This window comes from Perissodus microlepis, chromosome 5, assembly GCF_051167445.1.
Source record: "Perissodus microlepis isolate ML-2025 ecotype Zambia chromosome 5, ASM5116744v1, whole genome shotgun sequence".
Classification (NCBI taxonomy): Eukaryota; Metazoa; Chordata; class Actinopteri; order Cichliformes; family Cichlidae; genus Perissodus; species Perissodus microlepis.
In genome coordinates this window covers 10,652,329-10,672,257 of record NC_140465.1, presented here as the reverse complement: position 1 = coordinate 10,672,257, position 19,929 = coordinate 10,652,329, and the positions used below count along the sequence as shown (strand labels likewise).

The 19,929-nt window shown below is 42.1% G+C and overlaps 1 protein-coding gene across 2 annotated transcripts in view; it reads left to right on the top strand.

Moving 5' to 3' along the window:
• Positions 1–509: 509 nt before the first annotated feature.
• slc25a26 (solute carrier family 25 member 26) overlaps positions 510–19,929 on the top strand; it is a 56,417-nt gene continuing 36,997 nt past the window's right edge. For both annotated transcript variants that reach the window (XM_084927777.1, XM_084927775.1), the window contains exons 1-5: positions 510–674; positions 1,188–1,344; positions 3,830–3,948; positions 11,211–11,315; positions 12,076–12,123. In XM_084927777.1, the coding sequence (XP_084783903.1) occupies positions 642–674; positions 1,188–1,344; positions 3,830–3,948; positions 11,211–11,315; positions 12,076–12,123 (462 nt within the window). In that variant the 5' untranslated portion in view covers positions 510–641. The remainder of the gene's footprint in view (positions 675–1,187; positions 1,345–3,829; positions 3,949–11,210; positions 11,316–12,075; positions 12,124–19,929) is intronic.

Sequence of the window (19,929 nt, the reverse complement as noted above, 5' to 3'; positions counted from 1 at the left end):
TAGTTTACCTACTATTACCTCTCAAAATGGCCATCATACGAGGACAGCTGTTGCGTTTGCGCTTTTTTTCCCTCCAAACGCGCCAAGCTGTTTGTCAGAGTTGTCTGACATTTTCAGAGTATTTTTTTGTTTCAATTAGTCTTTAATTATTTTAATATTTCGATATTCCTCAATTAAGCATGCAATAACGGCCAGCAGGAGCCAATCTGCTAGCCAGAACATAGAAAAGAGCTATCGAAAAGTGGGGAAATTTTTATAATTTTAAGTAATTTTACAGCATCCCTCAAACACCTCAGAGCCTCAAACACATGGAGGACTTACCACAGCTCATCAAATGACACCACAGGCAAAGTATTAAAAGGCACATATTATACTGTTATAGAGTATGCTACAGTCGGAGAGGCTGATTTACTGCTTTATTTCCCTCTCGTTCAGACACTCTCCGAAAAACAAACACGCACGTGAAGCTTCGGCTCAAGCGGTCGACGTCATATGCGTCGTGACGCAATGCGGAAGTAATTTAACCAAGATGGCTGCGTCCTTCACAGGCATGATTTGGTTTCACTGAAGTGTCAGATAATGTGTAGCAGTTGCATTTTTAAGAGCTAAAAGACCACAAGGGCAGCTTTGAGAGCGGAAACATGGAGAGGCGAGAGTTCATGGCGTCTCTGGTGGTAAGATATTTTTATTTACACAGAGTCGTACTTTAAATACAGACAAATATAAGCTGTTAACCCCCCTCTCATATATCTGGATTAAAAAACGCCACTTTGCCGGTTCCTTGTTGTTCAGACAGTATAATGAAATCTGTTTGAACTGGTAAAAGTCCATGACGCTTTATATTTAGCTCGAGAAAATAAAAGAACGGTACTGAAATGAATATAAGTAAACGTTATTATAATGTAAATATAAATATATAGATAAATATAAATTGATAAACTTCAGTTAATCTTCTAGCCAGTCTGTTTTCGGTTGGAGTTTTGTGGAGACTTGAACCGACCTTGAAGAGTCGATTTTAAATGAACTCTTACAGACACAACCAACATTTTCTCAGCTCTCCTTGTTTTGCAGTCAAATATTTGCTAGACATTAACGTGACAATATAGCAGTGTTTTCTGTTTCCTAAGTGGACAGTGAGTGAGTGTTGCAGCATTACTGTACATCTCAAAATGTGACTGTCACCGCAGGCAGGTGGCTGTGCGGGGATGTGTGTGGATCTGACCCTGTTTCCACTCGACACAATAAAGACCAGACTTCAGAGTCAGCAGGGCTTTTACAAGGCTGGAGGCTTTAGGGGCGTCTACGCCGGAGTCCCATCTGCTGCTGTCGGCTCCTTCCCCAATGGTATGATATGAAATTGTGACAGCTGGATATGTATTCCCTCTGAACTATTGTTTGCATTATTTCTGTTCTTGTGTTATTCTATCAGTGTCTCACTGTGTATCTGTAAACATAAGTCACGGTGTAAATAATAATAATATTTACACCGTGACTTATTCAGCTCATTCATCTTGAAGAAGATATAAAATTATATCTCATCTTAAAAAAAATCTACCTTAATCTCACCTGATTCTGTGTCCATGTATATGGAGGGCTTACTGAGTAATGCAACCAGAAATGACAGTAACATATATCTTTTTTTTTTTTTTTAAAACAACAACAAAAAGAAAAGCTTCCAAACTGCAATCATAGCTTATGCCTTGGTCATGAGTTGTTTTGGAACATATCTTTTCCTACACTTCCTACACCTGTCAGCATTTAACAGAACTTACCTGTTTGGTAGTATAATCTTTTACCGTTCACAGATAAACTTATTTTGCTCTTCTGATAGACGTCTGGTTGGATATTTTAGTTTGGTAGTTCACAATCAGTTTGATTAGAGGGCAGCTGATTTATCAGTGGGCCGATATTGTCAGTCGATATTCGTTTTTTGTAATCTATCAGTATTGGCATTTTTAATGGCCGAGAAGTGAAAACTGGAAAGGTAAAGAAGACGGAATAAACACCCTTGAACCATGTTATGTGTGTTGATATTGTACAACTTCCCTGTTGGCAACAACTGTTTGGAATGCCACAAACACAAAACCCAGCTGACTTACATCAGCAACTAACACACATTTTAAAGAAATCTGGTCATGTTTCATGTAACTAGGGATGGGTATTGATAAGATTTTCACGATTCAGATTCCATTTTCGATTCTGTTTAACGAGTCGATTCTTTGTCGATTCTCTTATTGATTCTTATTTTTAAAAAAAGGAGAACACTAAGGTCGATTAGCTTAGAACTTTGTTTTATATCTTCTCTTCGAACAAGATAGAAATTTAGGAGTAACATGGCCTTACAAACCCAACAGTGAGAGCTTAAGAGATCCAGCCTATGGCTCTTCCATGGGGTGTCACAGGGTCCCCAGGAAAAATTTTTTAAATGTAAAATAATAAAATAAATATTCTTCTGCAGCAATAACAAAGTATAACATAAATTATTCTGTAGCAATTACACAAGAATATCCAGTAATGTCCCTGCCTACAATTAAACACATTCACTTACCGAAAATCGGGGCATCTGCTGTGGCAGCCTTTGACCACAAACTTAGCCACTGCTCGGTGACATTCGTCTATCCTGGCCTGAAAGGAGACGCTAACGGTAGACTGCAGTGAGAACTGCCAGCATTTGAGCCAGCCAGACTCTGTCTGTCTCTCTCATCATGGTGACCTAAATGCACAGTAATGGCAGGTTTTGTAATAAGGCAGATCGCGCTAACATAATATGCACTGTTGTTGATTATTTACCTGCCACATTAACGGGAGAGGACGTGCAAACGTTACCGCTGCTGCTGGGTTGAGATTCACGAGTCCGGAGCGGAATTAAAAACACGACATTCATTTAAGGTTATTGCGTGTTTTTTGCACATTCGTAGTGTTTGTGTTCAGGCTTTCTAACTTTTTCTACAGTCACTGCTTCAAAGACGATCAAATATTTAAAAAAAACCCTTCAAAATCTCCATGGAATGCACTTATGCTTTTCTCACAACTTTAAGTGCTGCCAATTGCTTGTTACTCCTTTAAACAGTTGCTGAAAAAAGTACCATTAATAACACTGAAGCTGATTAATTTATTTGTTGAGCTGCAGCAAATTAACCATGCACTCAAAGAATTTACCACAAATAACACTGTAGCTTTCTGAAAATTTAGTGATTATTTGAATTCACTGGAACCTTAAACTAAATGATGCTCAGAGGCTCTCCTTTTAGCATTTCGATCAATTATTTTGCTTTACAATCCTATTTAAATGTCCCTTTTATATCCGTTTGTTTTCTTAGGATTTAATTTGGGAACTTTGAATTGCCTTGTAGTTGAAGTGGTCTATAAAGGGCCTATAGATGTAAACCTTTCTAACTGTAGCTTAGTGTTTTCCACACAGGCAGCATCCTGGTCAAGGAGAGCATTTGAGAAGGTGCCAAGCACTGTCTTGCAGGGTAGCAGCTCCAACGTACCTAATATTTGAGCATCAGTTTAAAGAAAGTATGTTTTTTCTGCATGTCTGCCACTCTCACAGTCAGAAATTGGAAATACAATAAGCATCTCTTTATTTGAGTAGAGTAGAGTGTATTTGATGATTTCATCTGTATACTTTTGCAGAATAATGTGTTAACTTTCTTTGGGTTTAAGTGCAGGCAGACACACACACACACACACACACACACACACACACACACACACACACACACACACCTCAGTTCCTCCCCTGTCAGTGGTAGTGAGGGATATTAATTGCTCTATGCTGGTTGACTAATGGGCCTTAAACGCCTGTGGTTCTGCTTGGTTTCAGCTGCTGCTTTCTTCGTCACCTACGAATACACAAAGGCCCTTCTCGGCACCGGTGGAGTGTTTGCATTACCACATGTGGCACCTGTCACTCACATGCTGGCCGCCTCCCTGGGAGAAGTAGTAAGTCAGCCTGTCCCTCATTCTCCCATCCTTTGTCTCCTCTCATGTGGATTTATATCCCTGTTTCACTCTAGCAGTAAACTGTTGAGTCATTTGTATTCTTATGTTGGTCGAAATGATTCCCAGCACTTCCATCTTTAGAAGGCCAGCTGTCTTTACATGCATATTTTTGTCTTCTGTGTTCTTGCCCTTGTTGTTTCTTTCCCACCAATGTATGTCCCAAATGAAAACCAATGGCATGTCTCTTAATGTTTTCGCCTTTTAAATTTCGTAGACCGCTATTCAATGGAGTAGCTGGGGAGGGAGTATGTGGTTTTGGCTGTAGGCCTCAAGGTCCAGCTGGGTGAGTTAAGGGGGCTTCCTCGGTACTGTCCCAGCAGTTCTCTCAACCAGCTGGGTAAATAAGACCTCATTACTGCCTATTGATTCATCTACTTTCCCATCTCAGTACCCCAGACTCTGACAATTTAGTCTGGGGAATTCACGCTTGAAACCAATGAGAAGCAGCGCAATTTCCTCAGCCGAATCCTCTCCCAGTCACTTGTAGTGAACTGCAGGATTTGAGCCATAAGGGGGCCATGGGTATTCACACTGGCATGAAATGGGGGATATGGAAAATAGGATGCCCCCCTTGGTATACCCTAGGCTGTCTGCAAAATGCTAGACATTCAGTATTCATGGCTTTTGGATGGGTGTAATTTAGCCAGGTTTTGCATGTTTATGAAATGGGATTATTCCACATGGCAGGTTGTTCACTGTACTTTAGGTTACCTACGAGGTACGATCAGAAAGTTCTGAGACTGAGCCTGTTCTGCAAGAACGGCGCGAAGCATGGCATCATGGTTTAAGACCTAGAGCCCAACAAGCCTTCTAGTGGGAGAGTTTCCTAGGAGCAGCTTGATCTGATGCATCATGCAGATGTTTCTTCCTCTTTCCCAGAATGAAATTCAAGTTGAAAGTTTGACATTTTGACATGGTGGAAGAGATCCAGCATATGTCGTTTAAGGCGCTTACAGAACAGAACTTCCGGAGGGAGCGATCCGAGTGTGGCAAAGCACAGAGAACAGCGCGGTGCTACACAAGTTGTTGTTTTGTTTTGTTTTGCTTTTTTAATTTACAGAAGTCTGTAGCCAAACTTGGATCAGGGAAAAGTTTTTGCCTTTTTTAGATGGAGTCTCTAAACTTTTCAGGCCTCACAGTGTTCGCAAGAGGACATAATGATACTCGAAGATTAGCAAATCTTCCCCTAGTTCTCAGAATTAGTGTATCAGTTATTGGGGTTACCGTATGTGTTTAACACTTAACAATCAGAACATTTTTTTTTTTCAGGTTTTTTATGTATACTACAGTCAAGTTGAATGTGAAAGGTCAGGCAGAGGTTGCCACTACCTCTAACCTCATTGTGGATTTGAGCACATCAAAGGCACAAATCCACAGAATGGAGCCGAGCAGAGCAGGGGCGGTATCCTCCTGCATTCTGCCAGCTGAGATCGTCTTGTTCAAAGAGGCTAATCTTCAGGCTTAGCCATGAAAGGCCTACCCTAGTGCTGCCCCGAGTTAGATACAAGACCTAAACTTCTGCACTGTGATGCAACAGCAGCCAAATATGATTCTTTGTCTCAGTAGGTGCTAATGACTTTTTATAACGGTCTTGTTTTGAGTGTCTGACAGAAGTGGTGACAATTTCTTACATTTCTTAGTATTTGCCAAGAAAATAATTAATTACACAGGCAGCAGAAAATGCGTGATTAACAAACATTCTGGTAATCCTCACTTCCTGAAGTTTTGTTTCATGAGAGGTGTATCTGACTTACTTTAGCACTCTTTTATTTAGCTTCAGGAGACAAGACACCCTCTTTACTTTTATGATGAGCATAAATCTTTTCTTTTTAATTGAATTTATAGTTTGGTCTTGATAAGTAAACTTGAAGCCATTCGCCGTTAATTAGGCTGCTATGGCTGCTGCAGGACTTCCCATGATGTACTGACCCTTCCTTATTTTCTAGTCCTCGTGTATATAATGTTGTGGGCATTTAGTTTGATTTTGTCGATTCTCTCCTGTAGTTTTTCTCCTTTTGAATGTTCATGACCTCACTATACTCCACTGTTCTCTCTTCTCCTTACACTGGTCATGGCCTGCTTCTGCATCTTGTCTCTTCCTGTAAAATTCGGATTTTTCCTCACCACTCTCACCAAGTGTGTGCTTAAACAGGCTACTTTACAATATAAAGTGCTTTGAGATGACTGTTCTATTGAACTGGCAGCATATGATTAAAATTCAATTAAATTTAATTATTAATTCATTTCAGCACACTTCTTATGCACCTTTATAAGGATTGATGAACTCCCGCTATGGCGAGCAATCATTTGTCCATCCTTCCATTCATAACTCACAAGAATTGCTGCTCCTCCTACATTGCTCAAGATTTGATCAAAGTCCCACACATTGATCTCCAAATGCTTCTTCACTCAAACTGTGCTCAAGGTCAAGGTCACATTTGTCTTTTTTTTATGGGCCCTTTGCCATTTTCACAGCTTCACCTTCATGCACACTACCTACAATTTCACTAAATTCTCTCTCCTGATGTACTGAACAATATTCAGTTCAAAATATTTAGCAAAGCCGTTAATATGAGATTGTCTTGCAATTCCAGTGATGGTAAAGAAAGACCCGCTAGGTGGTGATCATGATCATTGTACGGCAGTGGTCGTATTGGTCGATTCCCACACCAGGGAATCGCCATTATGATAACATCAGCATTACAGTCAAAACTATGACACAGTGATGTGACACATATTTACTATCTATGGTCATAATTACTAATGACCATATAGTTGTAATATTCCCGTTTTTCACACATTAACCTGTGAATTGCGATGGATCGTAAGCAGTCAGGTTAAAATCTGCTACCTTTGAGTTTTTGTTTATGCAAACAACTACATTACTTTCTAGTTAGTCTGTTAACTCAACATAATAGAAAATAATACAGAATAAAACCCAATTCTTATCTGCTGACAGGTTCACTTGAATCATCCAAAGTTCCTTTTTTTTAATAGTCCATCTCATCTGAGCTGAGATTATATCATAACTGGCCAATCATAGCTAGGTATGTTTTTCACTTGTCCAAATGTTTTATGAGTCAGTGCCAGGCAACAGGTTAAAACAGAAGCACATCAGTTCTGTCAGATGGGTGACAGAAAAACACAGTGAACACGGTCACACAAGACTTTATTTTCTATTTTGACACTTATATGCTATAATTTAATATACAGTGTGCTAAAAATGTTTTTGTCCTTTAAGCCACAAATAAAAAGTACATTAGGCAACAAATTGCCAAAGGAAATTTTTGAGGGATCAAGGAAAATATTTCACAAACAGATTTTATGAAAACTGTGCAGCTTCGCCATTTTCATCCAAATGTAATATGTCAAACAGATCGTAATGACCACCCATCTCTAACCAGATCTAATCAATCTTCATTTTTTTTCCTCTTTACAAACAGGCCTGACTTTAGTAAGCAGTTAAGCTGGTGGGATGGATGGCGACTATAGATCAGAGTGACTCGCTTTGACTGTTTCCTTATTGCTCTACCTCCTTCTCTTTTTTCTCTTGTGGAGACCAGAGCAGCAGTCAGAGTGTGACACACACAACTTAAAGAAGAGGCAACTTGTTATTTGGTCCTCGCCTGACTTCCCCTCTCTAACCCACTCAGTCTATGATCCTTTCCCCCAGGAGGCCAGTGTGTTTTACCAACTGTTTCCACTCCACAACGTTCACAACAGATGTTTTACGGGTACTTATTGCTTTGCTACTTTGATGTCCAAGCTTAGTTGATGATGTGCTTGACTTAGCAATATCTTATTAATAAATGTAGACTAAATCTATTATAGCCATACCAAAGGGAGTTTGCTGCTCAGATTTTATTCTGTACCAACGTATGATAGTGGAATTAAAATCCTTTGGTCTAACAAGTGCACAGTCTTTGTGGACGAAGCCAGAAATTTACTAGAGCTGTTGAATCTTACTCTTCAAGTGTCTATATTAACCTAGTTACCACTGCATTCACCTGCAGGCAATAACAGACAGACAGAGTTGTAGAGAGAAAGAACTCGAGAGGGTCGAGACAATGAGAGAAAATCCCCACTGCCACAAACACCTCAGTGTTTGTGCGACCGCAGTGGTGGGACGCTCCCATAAAGAATGTGTAAGCTGATGGCGTCTGTCAGGCTCTAGCAGGCTGTTATCCAGCCATTAGATCAGATTTATCTTCATTCCCATTCGCTCGACGTCTGCCCTGAAAGCTCATTTGTCAAGGCCAGGCAGCAGGCTTCTCTCGCATCTATAACCCCCCCTCCCCACACCCTCTTACTGCCACACATCTGTGGGAGGATGTACTGGAAAATACAGTGTGACATGACAAGATAGGGGGGACATTGAGAAGGAGGGAGCACAAGGGAGGAGTTTCTTTTTTTGGGAGGGAGGTAGGAGAAACTGGCAGCTACTTAACTTGGCTCTGAGAAATAATCCATGCATCGCCTTCGAGGAGCGCCACGCTCTGTGATTTATTGGCTGTTGTTTCAGACTTGGAGACATGCAGTGTCCTCATCTCTACCCTTCTTCTCCATGACCTTTTTCTTCTCCATCTTCCTTCTTTCTTCCATTTTCCTTGCTTACTTTATCCTTTGCGATACTGTAATGCATTTGAAGTATAATGAAATCCAAAGAAAGCAGTGGTTACAGACAGTATTGTCTTTTTGAAAGGGCAGCTCAAGGCACTCTTACTGTTTGTTTTTTATTTTTTATATTGTGTTAACTGCACTATAGTTGCAGCCAAATGTCAACAAAGAAAAAAGATTAAAATTTACTATTGTCCACAAAAGGGCAATCTTGTTTCTTGGTGGTGATCGCACTGTTTTTTAATGATGAATAAATCCAAATAAGTTGGGCCCAATGCAGTTATTACAGCCTATATGTTTTCCCACCTGTTGTTGCTATGGTGCCAAACGGCAATCCCGGTCCCGACTGACCGACCACCGTGTCCTGATGGCCAGACGTGGTAAAAGAGGCATGGGGGCAAAGGCTTGCCGGATGGAGGGATTTAATGACTCTAATGTGCTACGAGTCTCTGCTAATTTCCCATCCCTTACTGTGGTTCTCCCATGACTGAGTGCTGGACTTTCACTTCGTCGTATGGCGGCCCGAGCTACAAACAGAAAACATACTCTGTCATTTGGACTAACGACAACAGGCCAAACTGAAGAGCTTCAAACACAGACAGGCAGCTTCCTAATGAAGGCTGCTTGACATATCCAGCAGCTTGTAAATAAAGATAAATGGTAGCAGAAATTTAAAAGGCTACCAACAGATTTCTAATAAGTTTACGAGCGGGAGGAAAGTATTGAATGCTTGCATGCTTGCTTTCGTTCCCCTTCTTGATTCTGTGCTCCTTTCTTTTTCTTTTTCTGCTTTGATTTCTTTGTATCTCGCTTGCTCTCTGATGAGATATTACCTCCGCATCTCTAGCCATTATTTAGATTTCCTTCATCCCAGCCATACCTCATTGTGTCCTCATTCAGCATCACTCATTTCCCTCCCTTGTTTGCTGCCGCTTCTGATACTGTATCTGAAATAGCCTCGGAGACCACACACTCGATCTTTTATCCACTCAGCATCATCGCTGCCACCTCTAGTTGCACAAATTACTCCCAAATAAACAATGTTCCTCATTTATTTGGTATAATCTGTGTCTCATTCTGGCCTCCTCGCTGCAGTGACAGGAAAGGAAAAGGCCATCTTAAGTCCAAACCCCCAGCCAATTACATCAGTAATTACTTGTCATAGCCACTTTCTTTCCATTTAGCTGCCGTTTTCTGCTCCTTTGGAGAGTTGGTTTGGGGTAAACATGATGTACAATGTATTAGAAATTCTAACTTGACCAAAGGGGGAGGGTAAATGAGATCTCAGAGGCAGATGCAGCAAGCTCAGTTGTTGCGAATGGGTCATGCAGGTGCGAGTTTGGGCACTTGGTGGTAGTGTTGCTCCGTGGTTGTGCTGCAGCTGGACACACTGATGTGAAACACCAGCAGCCTGCACAGAATTCCTTATAGAGGCGCATTCAAGTCGTTTGTTTTTGCTGTTATGTATGGAGATTAAGGCTGCTGTGTTCACTGTGTGCTGGAAAGAGGAACAACTTGCGTAGCCTGCAGAAAACGTGATGTAGTGAAAGTCAAAACAAAGTTGAGAATTGGTCCATCTGTTGCTCAACAGTCAGCAGGTATTATAGCAGTACAGAAAAATAAGAGACGACAGAGAGAACAAGTGTCCACCAGAACCCTTTAACAGCTTGCGGTGTATCTTTGCCTTCTTATTTACAGGGTATGGCCCAAAAGAGCCTAAAGAGCCCAAATGCTAAATCACTATAGCGACAGCTGAACTGGGAAAGGAGCAAAACGGGAAGCGTCTTTAATACACTGCGTCTAACATTCCTTCTCTCCTTGCTATCCTCCTTGCTTGGTGTTGCTGTGGCGTCTGGCATCTGTGTGACTAAAGGAAGTCACAGTAGGGTGGGGGGGGCTCACAAATCGCTCTCAAAGATTGCTTGCTGTTAGCCGGTTTTTCCACTCCGGTGCAGGATAAGTGGGAAATCAAGCCACCAGGTGGGCAGCTGTGCTTGCCTGCCTGCCTCTCCTTGCCTTTCGGACCATGGGAGTTATGAAGCATAAATATTCATGTCTGTCTTCACTAGCTGTTGGCAGTCCATATTTTTGTTGACATATGGTGGATGGGTTGGGACTTGAGCAGGGAGTGTGGCTGCTGGGGTGTGCATGCGTGTCTGGATCTATCGGGGTGTTTGACGGAAGCATGTTCCTTGGACACAGATACACAGTCAGCCTGATGACCTTTTGCGAACATGACAACTGTTGCTCTGGTGTCATGTCCGCTCTGTGTACCAGTTTGTTAATTGGCCCAGTTGCGCACTAACTAAAGCAGTCGTTAGCCTGCCAGCTTCATGTAATTGCTCTCCTCGAGCCGTGCCACATCATGGCCACCTGCCATGTAGCAGAAACATACAGAAGGTGATATCATGTACAGCAAAAGGGCATCTAGGGGAGTGGCGTGGGTATGTGCGCACACAAAGATGTGGGTTTCCTAACCTCCAATTAAGCACAACATGGATATAAAGGGTCCATAAAATGAAAGTATAGTGTAATACAACAACTACAAATTCAGGCCTTTAATGTTTTGTTTTTTCATCCTGTAGGTGGCGTGTCTGATCCGGGTACCCACAGAGGTGGTCAAACAGAGGGCCCAAGCTTCCCTCTCATCCTCTACCTACAACATACTGCTGGCTACTCTTAAAGAAGAGGTATGTGGCAATCAGAAGCTTGTTTTTGGCCATTAATTTTGCTTTTATGTGTGTGTGATTTTTGGCTGTTGTTCATATCAGTAACCCTGCTGAGATATGGGATCTGAGGACATTGATGAAAACAAGCCTGTTGCCAAGAAATGCAAGCAGATTATCAAAAAGCAAACTTATCTGAAATCCAGAACTAAAGTACTCGCACTGTGAGTTTACAAGTAATGAAGTGTACTGCTAGTTCATGTGAAGCCATGATTCAAGGCTGAGGTGTTGATAGTAGTTCCAAAAGGTAGCAGATCAAGGTGGGGAAGGTTTAAATGAGTATATAATTGTCCATATTCATATGTTTGAACATATAAGTAAATTAAGTTTCTGAAGTCCCCTCTGCTTTGAGCCAGATGTACCGATCAGATCCACCAATCACTGTTTTGAATGGGTGTGGATGTTGGGTCACTGATTTCATAAATTGTAATAAATTGTTAGACTCTGCCGCTCCCATCTAAACATTATGAGTGTTGGGTGGGTGTGGTGTGTGGGGTGGGGGGTTTAAGACGAGTGCTTTGGTTGGAGCATACCAGCGCCTTAACCCTAACAGCTCTCAGCAGTTATGTGCTGCTATAATCTGTGAAGAAGCTGAATAAACTTTGTTCCCACAGATGAATTATACAAGTGCTTTATCTGTTCATTGACTGATGTGCATTAAAGCAAAAATGAGATTTTATTCGTTAGATTTAAACATTTTTTTTCCTGTTGTTTCTCGGGGCAGGGGGTTCGAGGCTTGTACAGAGGATATGGCAGTACAGTTCTCAGAGAGGTAGGTTTCATTCACGGGTTATCTTCGCACTCAGTCGCTCACTTGTGTCTGTCATCCACTGTTGATACCATCATCAGTACCTGTTCCACAGCAGATCCTGCACTTATGTCTGTCTTTGGTAAAGTTTAGTTCCAGGTAATTACAAAGTACATCATACAGATCATATTGAAATCAATACTAAAAACAGCTGCTCAGTTCTTTGAAAGATGTGTGGTGGATTTTTTTGGATAGGTTGAACGGATATTGAGGTTTTCCACACTTGTGACTGAAGACAATTTAATTTCTCTTGGGTTGGATTGAAGTTTGTAGTATTGATTTACAGATGGTTTTTTTTTTCCTCCCTCACTTTCATCTCAGTCAATTACTTGCACAAGATGTGTGCTCTCCTTTTTAGCGCTAAATCTGATTAATTAATTCAATTACTCTGGTTATAAATGCAAAACAAAACAAGGATAAATGAGTTCTGGGCTAAACTCCCTTGATAGGCGCTCACCTTTTTGTAATGGAGAAAAAAAGCAGCTCTAGTTCTTTGATTCATGATCCTCTGCCTAATTGCACCTGCAGTGCATGATATTGCAAAATAATTGCGGGAAGCATTGTATGGGTGTTTTGAGTTTCAATAGAAGTGGAAAAAGAAAATGGAGAGGGAGAAAGAAGTATATGAAGGTGACACTTGTCTTTTTTTTTTTTTTTTAGGGAGGTGGGTGAGGGCGTAATCTAGTCCCCTCTGCTGTGCTAGCCTGTACTTATTTTCTGCCTCACTAAACTGATGTTATTCACGCAAATTCCATCTGGACAGCCAGGGAAAAAAAGGACAACAAGACACTGTGATTTCTCCGAGGGGCTCTGAATAAATGAATACATTTGGAGGCTGGCGCACGGCCTGTGTGCATACTAACACTGGCAGATGAAACGCAGCGGTGGCGGCAGGGATTTGGGGCACGGGAACGGCAAAGGATGCTTCGTGGTGATTGGCTTTGACGTGTGTCAGGAAGGTAATTCATTTTCTCTCAGCCTCCGTCGCTATCCGCCCATCTCGCTCCTTTGGCCAAGAGACCCTGTCAAGATAAGTTTGTTTATGTGGTACGGCATGGCGCCTCCCTGCTCTCACTGGCCCACTAATTGAGGTCCTATCTGTGCTATATATTCATTAGGCAGCCTTCAGAAGGCTTTTCTGATGGGTATGATATCGCATTAGCGCCCAGTGTGCAAGAATCCACTTTGATCAACTTGGAGGGTGGAGTAAAGGAGTACAAGTGTCACATCTGTTGTGATCCGTTTGTCATTGTTGCGCCAGCCTACATGTACGGGCGGTTTTTGCCCAGCGCACCCCGGCTTTGCCCAAAGTTGTCCTTAAAACTTAAATCTAAATTATTGATTAATAGGATTTCAGTTCTTTTTAATTTTGCACCACATTAATCTTTATTGCGGTATACCCTTTCTGTCAAGTTTTCTGCTGAGTTGGCATCTTATGGGTTCCAACTGAACAGAGCATGAAATCACTGAGATTTAGATTGGGGTGAAGGAAACTGGAGCGCAGTGAAAAATTACTTTATTCTGCTCTAGAAAAACAAGGACCTTTTTAAAGTAACACCAGCAAGACTTTGCTCAGGACTTTGAGAGAGACTACACTTGCCCCATATCCCACATAAGCTGTTGATGTTGTCTGTGTGTTAATTTGCATTCATTGTATGAAAACACACAGGGTAATCTTCAGAGTCTAATCAAGACTCTAATTATATGTCATCAGTAGTAGTGGTCCTCATTTCGTCAGGATTTCCTGCACTTGCGCTGTTTTGGATTGTACCATCTTTCTCCACTAGATGGCATGTTAAGATTGGTACTGCCTTTATGAAGCTCGTGCCTGACTTTTGTTTGAATTCCACACAATCTGTACTTCCCCTCCTCCCTCTCCTCACCTATCAGTACCAATCCAGCTCCATGACATTTATGCACAGCAGTTACTGATTTTTAAAAGAAATTATTTATTTTTATATCGAGCCCTTTTTTTCTGATCTAACATATTCTGAGGCAATATTGAGTAATTGAGTCTTAAGTGGGTTATTAGATAGTGTTTAGTAATGTGATGTTGTGTGGGTTGCGGAGTGGCAGGTGTAAGTAAAGCTGGCTCTGTAAAATGCACCTTGTCTCAGTGACTCTGACATACAGCCAGTCTACATATAATCACTTATAGTTATGTTCTGGAAAGTGTCTGCTTAATCTGAATGCCCTTATTAAACACATTTAATCTAGGAAGCACACAGACAGGGAGGTATTTGAGCCACCCAAGTTAAAGCAAAACCGGGTGTTAGAATGACTTCCCTTTACCAGCATTACATATAGTTTGCTTAATACAACCCCTCCGTCAACCTCAAAGCTTCCCCACTTCAGCAGCTGGGACCTGGCAATGCAAAGTACAGGATCTGGCAGCTGGGCTTATGAAACACCTCTCCATCCAGGCTCCCCCATCCCAGCTCTGCTTTCTATTTATCCATCTCCTCTTCAATCTGCTGCCCCCCCCGCCTTCTCCAGCAGAGGGCTTAGCTGTAAGGAAAGACACGCTAACCTGGGATTTAACTGTTACCAACAGATCAAATACAAATCGGAGCTGATTTGTATTTGAGCTACAGAAAAGTGACAAATGAGAGAAAAACATGAACCAAAGACTGCATTTTGCCACAATTTGACCAGCTTAGACAGAGTTCTCTTTAACTCTGCTTGAATATATTGTTACATTGAGTGTTCTGATGTCATAATGATCATTAAGTAATTGTGTTTAAACGGTAACCACACTAGGGTCATTTAGGAAACTCAGCGTGTACCATGTTTACATGTCTGACAGCTCAGGTCTTGTGGTGTGTACACTGGGTTATAATTGTCAGAAACAATGTGGGGGTGGATGCTGCTTCCTCTGGTGGAATCCTAAGGTTGAAATTGTCTCAACAGGCACACAGCAGAGCAAAGGTGACCCGTGTGTGTGTGTGTGTGTGTGTGTGTGTGTGTGTGTGTGTGTGTGTGTGTACCCTCTCCCCATCCCCCCTTTTGTGTCCACCCTTCACCCTTGATGTGGGTTCAAAAGGGGAATCACTCTATATCCTGTGTCTGTGCACACTGATCCATAGAGGCTCATGTTTATATACCCTCATATGACTGAGACAGAGCAAAAAGAGGGAAAAAAAGAAATGGTAGTAGAAGCGAAGGTTGTTTATTTTCCTCTAATATGTAAAGGTAGGATTTGTGTGACACGTGTAAAGGAGTGAAGGCTTCCTCCTGCGTTGTGCTTTAGAGTTGGAGCTCATCGGAGCAGCTGCTGCTAGTCTCAGAGACCCAGACAGCAAACCAACTCTTAAATTACTTCAACGCCTTTAAAAGCTTAACAAGACTGGATTAAATAAGAAGGAAAGTGCACTGGAAAAAAGAGAAATTAAGCCAAGGAAAATATTAAGCTGTCATTCGAAAATGAAATAGAATGCTCACTAGTGAGATGAATGTGTTCACTTATTTTGGGCCTTTTCTTGATTCGTTTTGCACTGTTTGTGTGAGCCATTTTCATTTCATAACTGTTTGCTATTATACAGTTATAGAATAAGACTTTTATCAGCCTCTGAAATTAATAAAATGGAGCGTTGCTCCGATGGGTTCACATCAGAAGCGAATGGGAGCTGCTGGTGTTATCTGTTTACTCTGTGATCAGTGAGCGGGCTAAGAGGACTGAGGAAGCCTGTTGACCTCAGTAGATCTGATCCTTGACCTGTGACCTGTGAAGGGCTATATGTGTGTGTTTGCGTGTCCTCCTGTGATATGGAGGAACCGTAGAGGGATGTCTGCCATCTTGGTGTTTTGAGTCAGAACTGTCAGAGTACACATTCAAAGTATATTTACATTATACATACACAGTGGTGGTCAGAAGTTTACATACACTCTTCATGGGCATGGTTTTAGCCAAATATTTCACTACTTTTCTTGGCAGAATTGATTGGTTTCCTGGTACTGACTTGGCATTTAAGTTTAGTTTACAAATTTATAATGGGGTTGAGGTTGGGGATCTTCTAAGTCTTTTCCAAAAGTTTGGTGTCACCCTGCTTTATTCATTGTAGACGTTTTTGTGTGTGTTTGGGATCATTGTCATTATGGAACATACAATTGTGTAAAGAGGGGCATTCAAGTACCACTGGAAGCAGAAAAGCCTAAATTACCCAAACTGAGTCTATGTAAACTTTTGACTACAACTGTTTTGGTCAACAATTAGTTGGACCACCCCATATAATATGTATATATACTAATATAATATAATATAGGGAACCATTTAAAAATAGGACCAATAGCCAAGGATGTCCTAAAGAAAAAAAGTACAAAATAAGTCAGTTTGTTCCACAGGAAGTCCAGCTATCAGTACAAAGAAAAGTACGACTGTATAATGTGTATTAAAGAAGATAATAGAAAGTAAGGGGAGGATGATGTAGATTTATTTGTCACCTTAATTTGTCACCAGTGGCTAGCTGAAACGTCCATATGTTCAATCAAATTAGGTGATTGGTGTTGGGGATGTCCTTGCAAGTGCCAGTTCATGAACAGAAGGCTTTGAGTGACTTCCAGAACATTTAATGACAAGCAGTGACTTTGATAAAATAAATTTAAAGAATACACGATCGGAGGCCTTAGCTTGATTTCTCGGTTCGTATCATTCCTTTCTTTACTGTCAACTTTCTTGACTTATGGGATACTCTTTTTGAATCCTGCCCCTGTTTGCATTGCTTCCAGGTCAGGCTGACTCTTGTTAGAAGAGTGATGACCTTCTTAAGCGATCTACTTGTCGCTGGATGATTTGTATCACTTTATCATAGATGTCACTCAAGGGAATAATGGTTTTCCTCCCACTGCCATTATGGATGACGGATGAATGCGGTTCTGGCTGCACCTGTCATTCCCATCAATGTGCCTTTGTGAATATGATCATATCTATATATTTTTCCTCTTCTGTGTTTCCTAATGCAGCCATACTGGCATGCATGTAGCGTATTGCAGCCCACTCGTATATCCAGTCCCTCTGAGGTGCACGTTGGCAGTAGGACATCTGCTGCAAATCTGACTAAGCCTCAGTAACCTTCCTTAGATCAACATGTGGTCTTATTGATGAGTTCTGCAGTCAGTGGGGCTAAAGGAGTTAGGTGCCATGCTGTCAGACCCCCACGTGTGGCTTTTGCTAAGTTCGGTTGGGGGACAGCACCGGGCTTTCTCTGCTGGCTTGTTTAGGATGATACATTGGAAGCCTGTACTACTGAGAGCCATGGATCACACACTTATGTTAAGTACGCTGGTCCCCGTTGACGACAACTCCAAAATCCATCATTCTGGTTGCAGTTCATCATGCACGGCTACTCTGTGCATTTTTGAGACTTATTACCGATATCATCTGTCAAACATATTCCCAGGAAAAAGGCACTGTTGCCTTTAACGGCTATAGTAGCTTTCCGGTGTATAGTGCCTGTGTAAGTGCTGCATTCATGACCACAGTGGCCTTGTTAGTCAGTGAATCCCTCGGGGTCTTGGGGCTGTGTTTGCTTCCCACAACTTTATGCATGTTTGTCTCAATCCAGGCAGAAAACCTTTAGTAATCCACATGTGTTTCTAATAACACACAGCCGACAGCCTGGCAAGGGACTTACGGTCTGTGAGTGTTTGTGGGATTGGTGGGGGTCTGGAATGGAGGGAAAAGCGATGGCTATGTTTTGGATGTCATGTGGAAGGAAATAAGTGTCAGGAGTGTGCTTCTGTATGTTGGTGCCATAACACAAGATTGAGAGTGATGCATTATTCCCCTGACAGCCATACTTGTAATGCAGATTTAGTTTGAATTGGATGCCTGTTCCACTTGAGTTTAGCAGGTATTTAAGTGACATAATACCCCAACAGCCTAATTACTCTAACACCCATCGCAGTCAATCAGCACTTTATAAGTTACTGCATTTGCTGAAAAAGAATGTTTACATGAGTCAACTCATCAATCAGATCCACTCTATATAGCCAGTGTCTCATTTTCACTTTATCCTGGAGTGACAGGACAGAGTGATAGCTGTGGGAGTGGAAGAAGGATAAATCAGTGCTGTGTAAAAGCCAGATGTGAGGAAGCACCCCATAATTAGAGGTTAACCTAACTTTTTTTTTTTTTTTTTTGTACAGCAACGCTACTCTCTCATGAAAACCAGTGATGCAGATCCTTATTCCTCCCCTTTCCCCTCACTTCCTTTCCAAAACCAACCACCTCTCTATCCCGTGGATTTACTGTAACGTTCAATTCAAAATGTAACTTGTCAAATTAGTTGGCTTTTTGACTTTAAATTGAATAGTTATGTCTATAACTTCTGTTCCCTGAAGGAGAGGAACGAAGTACAACACATAAGTATGAGATATCGCGCCCTTGCGTGTCCTGGCTGAAGAAACCTTTATTCACGCCTTCAAGGCAGATGACGTTTGATGACACGCGCACGGCCCCGCCTGCACATATAGCCGCTGTCATCACAGTCATCCCTCAGTTCGATAGCCGCTCTTCACCAAGCCAAACTGCTCAGCGGGGCCACCTTGCGTTGTAACTCGTTCCTCTCCTTCAGGGAACAGAAATTATAGACATAACTATTCGTTCCCTTTCAGTCGATTCACTCGGTACAACACATAAGTATGGGACATATATACTCGCCCCGCAGAGCAGTCACCGAACCGGAATCAGACCACCACCACCTTAATGAGCGGTAGACCCAGCAGAAAGGACAATATGAGCCACCGAAGGGGCTGTAACGTCCAACCACTAAAACCGCACAAAAGTGTGCGGTGATGCCCAACTAGCTGCCGCACAAATATCAGGTACAGGCACCCCTTTAAAAAGAGCCCATGTGGTTGCCATCCCCCTGGTGGAATGAGCTCTCACCCCCTGGGGCAAAGCAAGACCTTTGGTGCTGTATGCTAGTGAGATAGCTTCTATAATCCAGTGGGACAGTTTCTGTTTAGACAGAGCTCTACCGCTAGTTGGATTAGCGAAGCAGACAAACAGCTGGTCACATAAACACACATTCTGAGTGCGCTCAATGTAGGTGCATAGCACACGCACTGGACAAAGAGAATGCTGCATCCTCTGCTCCTCAGATGCAAAAGGAGGGGAGCAAAAGCTCAGCAACTCAAACTCCATTGAGCTATAACATGCAGGCATGATTTCAGGAAAATAGGCAGCATTTGGACGCAATACGACTTTGCGGCCATCAGGAGACAACTGTGTGCAGGAGAGATGCACAGACAGCGCATGAAGGTCACCCACTCGCTTTGCTGAAGCTAAAGCGACAAGGAATGCAGTCTTATATGAGAGAAATTTCATATCCACAAATTCAATGGGTTCAAACGGGGGGTTACAAAGGGTCTCCAGCACCAAAGACAAGTCCCAAGCAGGGACACTGGACTTAAGCGCGGGTCTGAGCCGGCAAACCCCTTTCAGAAAACGTATGGCAAGGGGATGTGCACCTGGTGTTCTCTGTGAACTTTCTGGAAGAGCTTGCTAATCCCGAGTCAGCAGATTTGACAAGCAGATATAGCTGCTAAATAAACCTTAATTGTCGAAAATGAAAGGCCCTTATCCAGCAGCTCCTGCAGGAATGTCAAAACATCCACAATAGAGCACTGAAATGGAAGAGTGTGGCGGTCTTGGCACCATTGCTCAAAGGCTCGCCATTTATGAGCGTACAAGCCTATAGTACAGGGGTGGGCAATTCCAGGCCCCGAGGGCCGGTGTCCTTGCAGGTTTTAGATGTGTCCTTGAACCAA